Raw genomic sequence first — 14,015 nt, 5'->3', positions numbered from 1 at the left:
CTAAATGGCCACCATGGTCACCACCCATCTTGAGGAGTTTGCCCCCTCACATATACTAATGTGCCACAAACAGGACTTTAATATCACCAACCATTCCCATTTTATCACGGTGTTATTACGGTGTATCCATATAAATGGCCCACCCTGTACACAGTTAAAGCGTTGTTTCTTTGTGAGAAAATTCATCTTTTGAAAAAATGCAATGTGGAAAAAATGAAGTTGACATCAAGCGATGATGAGCTGGTCCTGATGTTTCTAAACAAGAAAAGGAAGAAACAGAGATTCTGGGTTCATCCGGTTCTCATGGGGCAGCAGCAGCAAGGAGAATTTCATGGTTTGATCCAGCACTTGAAGTTTTGTCATGACCGCTTTCATACATATTTTAGGATGTTGGTGGCACAGTTTGAACTCTTGTTGGCAGAGTAGGGAACAACATCTGAGGAGGCAGAGAAATCATGTCAGACAGTCGATTGACCCGGAATCTAGCTGTGTGTCTGAGGTAAAACTGTATTATGAAACTGGAACAGTACTCACATCTACAGAGTACAGTATAGAATGAATTTATGTCATTTCATCCATCCTCCAATCCAAAGTCGGGGGATTACCAAAGGCTTTAGGATTAAGGACTTCTAGTTTGTCTAACCCAAGCGATGTAATGTCAAAAAGCAAAGGAATAAAGAATAAAATATTTAAAAAGCTGGTGGGCAACTGGTGAGGGTTGGAGGGAAGTACGGTAAAAACAGAAATACATAGGAAATAAAAATTCTGCCTCTTCAGGTCCTTCAACACTCAGCTTCAGCTGAGTTGTTTTTCCTGCCCACATGAAACTCTCCCAGGATGTGGGCAGGAAAAACAGTTTCTGTTCTCCTGTAGTTCACACAGACTCTACACTTACATGTAAATCAGGTTTTCCTTTAGCTTTCATTCTTGTTCATGCTTTTGTCACTTGTCTTCTTGATTTCTTTGATTAAATAAACTCCACATGACACACAAGATAAAAGCATCAGCAACATCCAAGGTATGAAGGGGTGACCTAGAGGGAGCGCTGATATTGTGTGGATATAGAGTCCATACATATAAAACGCCAGAACAGAAACCAGACTGACAAACTACAGCACTGCAACAGGTCTGCTTTCTCTTTCTCTGACGGTTAGTAATTTTCAGATTGGTTTTAAGCTCATCATTTGTTGCAGCTGTCATGCTTTGCTGTTTGGCAGATTTCCCCCCCCATTTTATTTCTGCTGTAAAGACGTTGGGAAAAGCTGTAAACTCTTTAATGCCATCAAGTTGAGGATTCTGACTTGTCTGTCTATGGGAATTAATTTGGTTTTGGAACCACCTAAAGTGGCCACTCCAGAAATAACTACCGTATATTTCGGACCGTATATAAGGCGCACCAGATTATAAGCAAAACAAAACAGTCAGATAAGTCGAACTTTACTCCACTCATTCTTCTTGCATTGATTCATTAATGTTGAATTCTCTCTGCTGCTCTTTTCCGATGATGTTGCAGTGTATTAATGACTAATCTGGTATTGTGGATGGATTTTCTCAGTTGTTCTCCTGACTGAAGTTTGGTCCGTTTGTATCATCCTGCCATGTGATTGCTTTTGTCCCTAACCATCAGGAACCCTCACGTTAACTTTTATCGAGTGGAAAAATGTTAGTGTTCATCCTCCAGCTTCACTGTGTTTATGTTATACTAACATAGCTGTGTCACTAGCGATCACGTAGCAAATCATTATATACCAGCTAGCCAAATTTCAATAACCCTACAAACGTCACTGCTGTTTAGTTTTCTGTCTTCATTCATGTTGGAAGTGATAGCAGAGCTGTACGTTTTAATTTTTTCAGAAATCTCTCAGTCAGAACATGCAATATCATGTTTAGGTGGAAACTAGCGAGCTAACTTCCTGCTAACTTTTAACTCCGTTAAATTTAATAACTTCTATTTTCATGGATGCCTGGATGTTTTAACTTAATTGTTACACCTGGTAAAATAATGCTCCGACAATTCATCAAGCGGTGCGCCTTCATAGCTTACCAAAGTAATACTAAAACATTTTTTGGCAGATCTTTGAGTGCTGTGTACCACATAAAAGCAGTTCGAGGTCAGTAAGCACAACCACTGTCGAGTAAGCACTGTTGCTTATTGGTTTATACGTTAATATGTCAGTTTTTTGGCTCCATATATTTTCAATTAATACCAGAAAACAGCACCGCCTGCTGATTGGCATTCCATCGATAATCGATTGCATTTAGATTCAATACACAGTTGGTGACGTCACTGATTTTATGGGAAATGAACTGGTACTTATAGTGGTTTCCATTCTAACTGAGCACTCAAAAGTGCTTTATGCTACAGCCTCACCCATTCGCACACACACTTTTATCTCACACTGATAGATGCATCAGGGGCAACTCAGGGTTCAGTATCCTGCTCGAGGATACTTTGGCATGCAGACTGGAGAAGTGCAGAGCGGAACCACCAATCTTTGAATTGGTAGACGAGCCGTTTTTGATTGGCTGTGTTTTCCATGCAGGGTTACTGAAATTAGACCAATCCCTGACTTTGACAAGCTATGATTCTGAAAGACAGATATGCTAAAGTTCAACTTCATATTTATTTTAACAGAAGTCTTCTATTCCTGCTCTATGATTTCTTCTTAGTCGTCTTCTGTGATCCTCAAATGCTTCCGATTCTTTTTTTCGTCTTTCACTGAAACATTATTACAAGCCATCACTCTGAATTTGTTGTTTCTCAGCTTTGTTTTTCATAAACATGCAATGCCACTTTCACTCAAAAAAAGGCTGTGGATAATAAATTAGTACGCTTCTGTGAGGTGCAGTCGTTTGCCGTCTCACTCCAGAGGAAGCTGAGAACAGAGTGATGCTATTTTTAAAACCCCATTAATACGATGACCTTAAACAGAGCTAGATAAAAATGAAACCCAGCATGGCTCCGTTTATGGTTTACCAAATGAAGAAAGAGTGCCCCGCCAAAGTAAAACAACACAGTCCAAGTTCCAGATCTGCTCATAGCATTTGCTTATGATGGCATATTTTTTTGGCTATTACACGAGTTTTAGTCTTTTAGTGACATGATGAGGATGTCAGGGGGTCAGAGGTCACAGAGAGATGGATGAACCCTAATTTGTCTCAGACTTAAAGTGACCTGTGTGGGCTATTATGAAGCAACTGCACTTGTAGAATCATGATCAAGGAGATGAGAGGAGAGGAGCGACACTGTTGCTCACAGAAGGGTTATTAGAAAATGCTGTGTGTGCGCGTGTGTGTGTGTGTGTGTGTGTGTGTGTGTGTGTGTGAGCAATTCCAGTGCCTCATTATTGTTCAGTTGCTTGGAGACTGCCACAGGCCAGTGTTCACACGGCCAATTAAAGTTCCCCAGATGCCCTTGTATTTGACTCCTGTGTGTTTTCTAAAACACTGATTTTTAAAACCTTTTTTCAGATCTTCCCTTGATCAAATAGGGATGTTTTATCACAATAGAACAAATATATTCTATTTGTTCTATTATGAATAAATAATAAACATAATAGAATTTGTTTAATAATGCTTTAGATTTCAATATTATACAGAGTATGACAGGTCAGTTTGTTTAAGAAAAGTCTTACAGAAAAAGTTGATTTAAACTCTATTTGAAGGCTTACACCTTATTATTATTATTATTATTATTATTATTATTATTATTATTATTTTAACTATCATATTAACCACTCAATGAGCTTCTTTATTGTTTAATATTATTTTAGGCTTCCTCTGTCTGATCGCATCAAGTCGTTCTATTCATAGGCCAGAAAAAAAGCACTTAACTGTCTAAGTAATATAAAACATTAAGGAAGCTATGACTTTAAATCAATGAAGGATTAAGTATAGGAACTTCATGCCATCCATGGGGCTTAATAGAAAGCTTGGCAGTGAAAAACATGTGACATTGGATTGTTTAAGGTCCTAAATTAAATTTTGCGTCCTAAGGTTCAGAAACTTTGCTTAGGCTGCTGCCCCCGCGACCCGGCCCCGGACAAAGCGGATGAAAATGGATGGATGGATGGATGGTTCAGAAACTTTGTACATAAGTTTTTACCCCTCAGCTGTAAAAGGCTGATGGAGTATTCTTGTCACTCCACCGGGCAGGCTGGGCGGGCAGAGTGAAAACCTAACCTAAATTTGTGAATGAGATAACTTGAGAATGAGGCAGTGTAGGAGCTTCAGATTGATACCATAGGTGTGTCTACAAAATAAATCTTGAACACGTTTGAATTGCAAAGTTCAAGTTTCATTGAAATCTTGTGAACCCAATAACTCCAGAATGAGCTTGAAATCAATAACACAGGCACGTTTACAAATCATCTCAGACTACTCTGAATCTCTGTGACATGAACCTAAAGTGAAAGGTCAAAGTTCAAGTTTTCTGAAAATCTTGTGAATGCGATAACTCGAGAAGAAGGTAATGTAGGATTTTCAAACTGATGCCATAGGGGTGTCTACATAGCAGGCTGAGCTGTACTACTGGTGGTTCAGATGGGTCTCTCTTTAGTCCTGTCACCTCAAGAATTTCTCCTCATTACACATTCGGCTGTCTTTACATGTGTAAAGTTAAAGAATGCCGAGAAGATGCATAAAAATACTAAATAAATTCCTGAAGAATACTTCAGGCCTGGGAGAGGGTACATGCAGACATGCAGTACAGTGATGGAAGTGAGGATGATGAAGGCTTTACTTTGTTTGCTGTGGTCTGTGTATTTCGGTTGTAGGTTTCATTTTTAAATGTTGATTGCAGTGACGTCAAAAAAAGTTTTTGTTTAACCGGCTTACACCTGTAGATGCCCTGAAACTTTCATGACAGCAGTTAAAGGTTAAATCCAAACAGCCAATCAGAATTTACACAGCAGTGTGAACGCAGCATGAGAAGCAGAGAGGGGAGGGGGAGCATTCTCTCTCTGTCTCCCTCTCTGTCATTGTGGCTCCCTTGCTCTTTGTCTCGCCTGTGCATACACACACACACACGCCTGCCTCCTGTGTGTGTGTCAGGTGTGTGACCTGTGTCTTGTGTCTGCAGTGTGGAAGACATGGAGCAGCAGAAGAAGCAGGACAGTGACTCAGGAGTCGGCAGCGACAACGGAGACAAGAGACTGTCTGCTACTGAGGTGTGTGTGTGTGTCTCTGCATCTGTGTGTCTCTGCATCTGTGTGTCTGTGTGTGGGGGGGGATTTTGTACATTTGTACCAATATGACTGTAACATGTTCAAATATAGGTGTATAGTTATGTGTGTGTATGTATCCATGCACAAATATGCGTTAGACATGTACTTAATACACTCATCTTTACTCCTTTAATCCTCATTTTCTAATCACACCAGCTCATCGTTTTTTTCCTCTGTAAGTCGGTGTATCTGAGTGAGTGCGGTGACATTAAAAGACGGACCCGTTTAGACGTCACTCACTTTTTCTGCAAATTGTTATTTCTTTTGTGGACTTGTGAGTAAATGATTGTGAAAAATGGCAAAAAATGAATTGTTACATTTAACAGTAAATTGTTAAAGAGCATTATTTAAGATGAATTAATACAAAGTTGAAATAAATGACAAATAACTGAAAATTTTAATATTTGACTTTGAATTTGAGATTCTTCTGGATTTGGTCTTGAAATGAAATACTGTTAGAGCGGAGGCACTTTGGCCTCATCTTGTAATTAGGGGCAACTTAACGTTTAGTTGAAGTTATTTTCTTCATTTGAACTGATAAGCTAAAAGTTTTTCTGTCTTTCGTAGTCTTTATCCGTGCAGTGCAGAGGAATTTTGTAGGATTCTGTAAACTGACGTCACGTCGCATCAGTGGGAGTCAGAGATCTCCTTTTCATTTTAGAATGAACACATTTTTTCTTTGTTACTAATTCACACTTTTGGTCATTGTTGAGATAGAAAGCTATTCAAGGCAGCAGCCAGCTCCAGGTCTGCGAAACTGAAATTATAAACTCTAATTTGCAACTGATATGCTTTTCCTGACCCAAAACTACGAGAAAAGTAATAAACTACAACTGAGAACGTTTACACTTTTAACACTCATCAGTTGTTGTGTTCTTGTGTTGAGGTTCTCACAGTTTTGTTTCAGCTCTGAAGCCGTTTCATTGCTTGTTTCAGCCGTCAGATGAAGACAGTCTGAGCCTTAATGTGCCAATGAGTCACATCACAGAGGAGGGAATCGGCAAAGACGACTCGAGTGAACACATCAGCTCTCTGACAGGTACACACACACACACACACACACAGAGTGGCCAGCATGTGGCGATGGTAGACAAACTGTATTATGCTATCTATTGTCACCTGGTTAAACTCTCTGGACAGCCCGGATCCATGTGAATGAATAGTGTGTGCACGTGCGCTCTTATTACTCATGCTTTGGGAGCATAAACATCATCTGGACTTGACTCCGTTGAGAAAAAAGCATAACCAATTTGAGAATGCACATTGAGTGATTCAGTCAATGATTATGGAAAAGAGGAAAGAGTGAAGTAATCAACAGACTTGCACAATTATTTATCTGCTGCTGGATTTGTTCATGCAGCATGAAGCAGTGCTCAGCACCATCTACAAGTCAGGAGATCCCGTACGAGCCCTGCCATGCGATGTGGTTCAGCAGTGTACAAACTGAGGGTTTAGTAGTTTTGCTTTTCTAACCTGTCAGCTGTGTGTGTAAAAGTATCTGGGCTGTTGAACTCTATTAAAGAACAGCAGCAGCTCCCCAGACACAGTTTAAATAGACTTCAATCAGCCTTAATTAGGTTAGAGCTGATGGAGGGTCACATTTACTGAACTGAGATGAGTGAAAAGAGGTTATTTATATTTCTAAACAAATCCTTAATCCTGGCGTCACAAAGATGTTTTACATATTATATATTTGACAAATGTGTTGTTTTTAAAATAGCAGCAAGCTCCTGCTGTGGTTTTTATTATTTATCGCCAATTTTCTTGTGAAAAGTTTAGAAAATGAATGAAATTTAAACAAACACAAAAAATTAGGGAAAGAATTCTCAAAGGTTTTAAGAGCTGACTTAAGGGCTAACTCACGCACCTGACCTGCTTTCCTCCAATCGCTTCTCCTGCACATTCTGCCACTCGACATCTGTCTTGGCAACGGCTCCGGGCAGATATTTGGACAGTTCTTTTGAAATCCTTGTCTAAGTGCAAGGAGAGACAGCCATAACTTGAAGTAGTGGTTCAAAGGTTTGGCGGCTTTGTCCCCAAACAAGATTAAAGTAGCTTTCTTTTTCCTCAATTTATACTTCTGTAGTGCATGCACAGTTTCACTGCATCTCAATCCAATCATCTGCTCATCCCACCATAGGACTGAACACGTTCTGTGCCAGTTTATGTGACGGAGGTGTGCCTGCTGACACTCATAAATATGTTTCAGCTGTTGATTGGCTGTTTGAGGCTTGGTGCCAAATTTTTGTCATAATTTTTTTCAGGATTCTTCAGTTCTGCTTATTTCCTCCATTTAGTGTCTAGTTAGTTGTGACTGGTGAGCTGTGATCAGACTGTATTTGTATCTGTGTTTTATTTCTTGCACATTGATAATAACTTTGATATTTTTAAAAAGTGAATCTGTTTGAATGAGTGTAAACACATAGACAAAAACTGTGCTGCGTTACGCATGACTGACTAAAATTGATGGAGCTGTGACGTTTACAAGTCCCTTTATAACTTTGGTTATGCAGGTAATTATAATCCTTCGTGGGTTCACTTTCATGGGAGTTGTGCTTTTGTGCCCATATTTTTCATATTCTATCAAACCTGTGGTGCAGAATTCTACAGCCTACACTTCAGCTTAAAACTGAGAGTTCATGTTTCCTTCATTTCAGCAGACCCAAACTCTGACTCGGTGCAGCTGATTGAGGAGAGCCCTACGGAAGCCCTGAGAGACCAGAACAGAGACTCTTCTCTCAGCACTCGCTTCATCAACTACATCAAGGCAAGAGCTCGTGTTGTGTTGCGTCTGCACACCTCTGAGTGCTTCAGTTAAAAATTGATGCAGTAAATGGTTCACTTCATGCATAATGCCTCCCTCTGATTGAGGTTATGTAAAACTATTATGTTCACTGGGTTACTTTATTCCAGCATTAGTTACGCTGCCTGTCGTTTTAGGCTCATGCGGTTTGTTTAAATGGAGCCTGCAGCATAAACTGTCACTTTATGTTAATCTCAATTAAAATTCCTTTTAGACTTAAAAGTTTTGCTTGAATTGTCATGAAGAGAGCCAGCTCTACTTAGTATTGGAGTTCATCCACCTTTTTTAGCTTATTCCAAGTTAAAAGTACAAACGGGTTTCACATCATCAAAACTCAGTTTTTACCTCTGCCGATGTTATTCTCCAGTTGCACATTGCTTCTAGTCATTGAATTGGCCGTGAACTCCTCTGTATACCAAAGTACTCTACAGTCAAATTGCAGAATAAAGACTTGCTGTTAGAAAAGAGTAAGAAACAAGAAAAGCATAAAGAATGGAAGGAATGGATGAAGAAAAAGGACTCTGTTTTCTAATTGTACGGAGGAGAAAGTGGTAACGTCTCTGAGCCGGACTGTGGATCATGTGATTTCTGCAGCTGTTGCTGATTTGCGTACGCTTGTCTTTGCAGGGTAGGACGGCAGCAGACTTCGACGAGCCCCTCAGGATAGAAGAAGACTCTCACTGGTCAACACAACAAACGTAAGTTCGTGAGCATAGTGTCGTTTCGATTTCCACTTTATGACTCACGTTTAGTTTCTCCTCATTTATTGGTAGATTATTGTATTGTATGTCATAATTAGATATTTTTCTTCTACTTTTATTAGCACAGGTTATTCAGTATCTTTTTGCAGCATCATTCAAAATCAGTAGTGATTTTTTTGTGTTTCTTTCTGTTGATTGATGACAATTTAGAATCTACAAGTATCCTCTGAGGGATTTTACCAGCTGTGATTTTATGATATGGCACCATCATCACCCGTGTAAATACACTGTACATATACATGACTCTCATTTCTATCTTTGTGGCTGCAGGTCAAAAGTCACAGGGGGCACAGAGCTCCACATCGACATGATCAACCAGCTAAAAGAGGCTGTGGAACTGCTGCAGGACCCCAGCAGGTGAAAAACACCAACAGCTGAGTGTTAGTTAGAGCTAAGTGACACCACAGTGAGTCTATAAGAGTATCCATAGTCTGTTTCCCTTTGCTGAGTAATAATTCATATCTGCAGCACTATGTTACCACTGCTGAACTTACTTAAACTATGAGAGAATTAAACTTGACTGAAGTCATGTTTTTGTTTTTAGTTTGTTTTTCTCATTTGCAAGCCAGCACTCTGTGGCATTACTATTGTGTTTTGTGCATCAGGGTGAACACAGAGGAAGATTTGTCTGGAGTCCAGCTCTATCCAGTGGAGATGGTCACAGTGGACGAGTCACTCAAGTAAGATTCCATGAATCTGCATTTAAGACTACTTGTATTATGACTGTGGAAAAGGTTTTGGCCTGATGGACTGAGGGGAGAAATGTTTTTGTGTTAAAAATCTCTTCTTTTTTTTTTAGCTCCGAAAGCATTCTACCTCTATTTAATTCAGTTCGGTTTTATTTATATAGCAGCAAATCACAACAACAGCTGCCTCTAGGTGCTTTATTTTATAAGGTGGAAATCCTACGACAATACAGAGAAAACGCCAAACAACAGATGACCCCCTATGAGAAAGGGCTTTGATATAAACAGGAAGCAAACCTCCGGCAGAACCAGGCTCAGGGAGGGGAGCCATTGGGTGAGGGGAGGGAGATGGGACCAAGACACACTGTGGAGGAGAGCAACACATTAATGATGAGTAATGATTGAGTGAAGAGTGGTGTATGAACACAACAAAAAATCCATCAGTGTGTCTTGTATGTCAGACTTGATTACTCTGTATCATCTTCTCTGTCAGCCCACAGTCAGTGACAGCTATCATTTTATTAACGTTCAATCGATAGCCTCAATTTGTGTAAGTAAATATTCTAGGCATGATCAGAAAGTCCTGGAAGTTGAACTGGGCTAATTAAACAGGACTATGGGCAGAAATCTGTGCCATCAGAAACTGAATTTGAATAAGTTACATTTGAATTTGAATTGCTCAGATTGAATCTGAATTGTAACTTGAATAAATGCTTTTGAAAACTGAATTTGAATTAGTCTAATTTGAAATTGAATTTATGGTTTGAAAATGATCATCACTAAATTGAAATTGAATTTATATTTTGAAAATGAATTGATTTGCTTTGAAACTGCATTTTATCCTTTAAAAATTCAGCTCTCGAATAATTTCAGTTTCACTTCTCACCATTCAGTTTCAGTTCTACAATTCAATTTCAGTTCCAAAATTCAGTTTTTTGGAACTTACATCCGGTTCCGGTTCAAGCGCAGATTAATAGAACTACGTTTTACTAGCGGACCGAAAGTGTTACTGACGGGAATCTACAGCGTCTTTAGCTGAATTAAGACTTCAGAAGTCATTCGTCATGTCGAATGACCAGCGGATAAACTCTCAGGTTGGTAATAAATGTATTACATGTATAAGAACAAGCGTCATGTTAACAAAAGATAGCCGTAAGGTAACTGTTATGCTTATTGTAGCTGTTAGCTAAAAACGCTAATTTAGCGTAGTTTGCCCTGAATTCAGCTTTGACAAACAAATATGATCGACTGTTTCTAGTAGAATTCCAAAGTTGTCATCTTGGACCCTCTCAGAGTGCCCCTCTGTATGCTTGCAGAGACCCCTACAGTAGGGAAACATGCAAAACGGTGTCCAAACCTTTGTGTTTTAGCTTTATTTATGTCTTACACAGCATCCCAACTCTTTAGCTAACTTAATAACTTTAGCTAAAGTGAATAGTTAGTCTAATTCATTAGTGCAGCATTACTGGATCACCTCTGTTTGAAGTGATATAATATGATGTACAACTATCACTGTGTTTAACTACCATAATAATTCTTAGGGTACTGAGTGCATGCTTAATTAGATATATTTTTTAAACATACTGCTCCATTACTATGTTTGACAGGCTGAAGTTGTCGGGTCACCTCCTAAATCGACCATCTTTTACAGGTGTTTTGTGCCAGAAATGGAGTGTCCACTGAAGACTGAAGATACTGAATCTCTACGCCTTGCCATTGATCCCTATTGTGCCTTCATCTAGACAAGAGACATTAACTTAACCACTCTCATATGCTCTGTACCTACACCACATTCCCTGACAGTCGTAGCTTGGCTCATCTGAGGGTGAAATTATAAGAATGTGTTATTTTGCAAAGTGCTCTCTAGTATTCCTAAATAAAATATGGCATTGATGTCATTTCTTTTGAATTAATCCCTTCTTCTGAAATATAAGAACCTCTTCTGGTTTTAATGGCACTTTGGATTTCCTGACTTTCTGTTCCACTTCCAAACCCAAATAGATGCTCACAAGCTGACACAGTAACATGGAAGAGGGAAAGACGTTGGAAAGGACTACTACAAATAAACCTAATGCCTAACCATGAAAAGTGTAAAATAAGAACAACAATAATAATAATAATAAAGATAAAAGATGAAGTAACAAGTTTTTAGTTTATTCCAAATGATCATCCAGATGTCTGTGACATGTGATGACAAACACCATAATGGAAGGCCTTAGTCATCACATGCTTAAACTCATATATTTTTGCATATGCTGAACAGGCAGTCAGACATGCTGTAACTGTGGGGTAGAAAACAGCATGAACACCATACGGCAGGGGTCTCAAACTCCAGTCCTCGAGGGCATGGAAAAGTTGCATGACTCCAGTCCACCCTTGAGGACTGGAGTTTGAGACCCCTGTCATATGGAATATGACAGGTGTGGTTGAACTGCATGAAGACTCTGACGTTTGTCTTCTCTTCTGGCAGGACAGGAATGTGGCCTTGTCCTGTGAGCCACAGTAAGGATGTACTTAGAGTAGAACTGGACTGTCACCGGCCTCAGGCTCTTCACCCTTTTCAAAGACAAAGCAGTCATTTAGATAAAATATTAGATATTGTTTACCTGTAAATGCACAAAGAGAATTTAGAAATGTAATTATTGTCAAGAGTGAACAAGCACTGATAGTGTAATCTACAGCTGTGGCCAAACGTTTAGAGAATGAGAAGTGTTGTTTGCTTATTTACAAAGTTTGCTGTTTCAGTGATAGTTGTATATCATATTATATCACTTCAAACAGAGGTGATCCAGTAATGCTGCACTAATGAATTAGACTAACTATTCACTTTAGCTAAAGTTATTAAGTCAGCTAAAGAGTTGGGATGCTGTGTAAGACATAAATAAAGCTAAAACACAAAGGTTTGGACACCGTTTTGCATGTTTCCCTACTGTAGGGGTCTCTGCAAGCATACAGAGGGGGTACTCTGAGAGGGTCCAAGATGACAACTTTGGAATTCTACTAGAAACAGTCGATCATATTTGTTTGTCAAAGCTGAATTCAGGGCAAACTACGCTAAATTAGCGTTTTTAGCTAACAGCTACAATAAGCATAACAGTTACCGTACGGCTATCTTTTGTTAACATGACGCTTGTTCTTATACATGTAATACATTTATTACCAACCTGAGAGTTTATCCGCTGGTCATTCGACATGACGAATGACTTCTGAAGTCTTAATTCAGCTAAAGACGCTGTAGATTCCCGTCAGTAACACTTTCGGTCCGCTAGTAAAACGTAGTTCTATTAATCTGCGCTTGAACCGGAACCGGATGTAAGTTCCAAAAAACTGAATTTTGGAACTGAAATTGAATTGTAGAACTGAAACTGAATGGTGAGAAGTGAAACTGAAATTATTCGAGAGCTGAATTTTTAAAGGATAAAATGCAGTTTCAAAGCAAATCAATTCATTTTCAAAATATAAATTCAATTTCAATTTAGTGATGATCATTTTCAAACCATAAATTCAATTTCAAATTAGACTAATTCAAATTCAGTTTTCAAAAGCATTTATTCAAGTTACAATTCAGATTCAATCGGAGCAATTCAAATTCAAATTTAACTTATTCAAATTCAGTTTCTGATGGCACAGATTTCTGCCCATACAGGACCAACTGTCTCACAATTTTGAGTTTGAATTGAATTCATTCATTTAAAAGGAACAGTGTATATTAGTGAACATATTAATCTTAAAATGGCAGAATTAGCAAAAAAGGCTACTTTTCATCTGTAGTCCTTTGCTGTAAATGGGCTGAAAAAATGGCTATTACAAAGAATTCATCATGCATCTTTGTAGAAGACAGTTCAATGCCATCTTGTTCCTAAGATGCTTCTAAACCTAAATTCTGAAAAACATAAAATAAATGTCTTTTCTTGTATTTGGGCCAATATGGTCGTTCCTGAAGATAAATGTAGTTCTGATTCTGTACACTGTTTTATGTAGGGTCATGGTAAAGTAGATCACTTGCCCTTATTTTCCTTTTTTTTTCTCCTTAGCGGGCAGGACAGTGATGACGGCGCCACATCACCAAAGGTACAGTATGAGCTCGTTAGAGCTCTTTAGCTCTAACACACATACATGGCATACATGTTTCTTAGTTTCTGGAAGGACTTCCAGGTTGGTTCAAACTCCAGTTTGTTGGCCAGTAATTTATAATAAAATAGCAACATTCACTGTGTCTGAAGAGTTCTGCTAAAACTTGGATTTTGAGCTTTTTGTTGGATTTCTGGGTCAGCAGGTGGCAGTGATTTTTATTAATGAGAACTTTCAGGAAATGCCTGGTGGCTCTTCTCTTTGACAAAAGCACCAGAGGAAGTTTCAACAGATGAAAATGTTATTTTGGTATAAACATTTTAGAGGAAAGAATTGGTACTTGCAGCCAAATAACGTTCAAACTCTCCTTCATTTTTCCTTCATGATCCCTGAGCCATCCAAGCAGAACATGTAGGGTCATTTAGAGGGCTAAAGACCCCCTAATATACTGAAGGCATAATTATAGTAT

General features: G+C 38.8%; 1 protein-coding gene across 7 annotated transcripts in view; it reads left to right on the top strand.

Annotated features, from left to right (window-relative positions):
* The window catches only part of lrch1 (leucine-rich repeats and calponin homology (CH) domain containing 1), a 109,418-nt gene that overhangs the window by 65,370 nt on the left and 30,033 nt on the right, over positions 1-14,015 (top strand). For 6 of the 7 annotated variants that reach the window (XM_004566296.5, XM_004566295.6, XM_004566293.6 and 3 more), the window contains exons 7-13: positions 5,081-5,168; positions 6,162-6,264; positions 7,883-7,992; positions 8,656-8,726; positions 9,060-9,146; positions 9,395-9,469; positions 13,510-13,546. In XM_004566296.5, the coding sequence (XP_004566353.1) occupies positions 5,081-5,168; positions 6,162-6,264; positions 7,883-7,992; positions 8,656-8,726; positions 9,060-9,146; positions 9,395-9,469; positions 13,510-13,546 (571 nt within the window). The remainder of the gene's footprint in view (positions 1-5,080; positions 5,169-6,161; positions 6,265-7,882; positions 7,993-8,655; positions 8,727-9,059; positions 9,147-9,394; positions 9,470-13,509; positions 13,547-14,015) is intronic. The other variant, XM_004566291.6, reaches the window with a different exon arrangement.

This window comes from Maylandia zebra, linkage group LG16 (genome assembly GCF_041146795.1).
Source record: "Maylandia zebra isolate NMK-2024a linkage group LG16, Mzebra_GT3a, whole genome shotgun sequence".
NCBI classification, from domain to species: Eukaryota; Metazoa; Chordata; class Actinopteri; order Cichliformes; family Cichlidae; genus Maylandia; species Maylandia zebra.
This window is presented reverse-complemented; position numbering and strand designations above follow the sequence as displayed.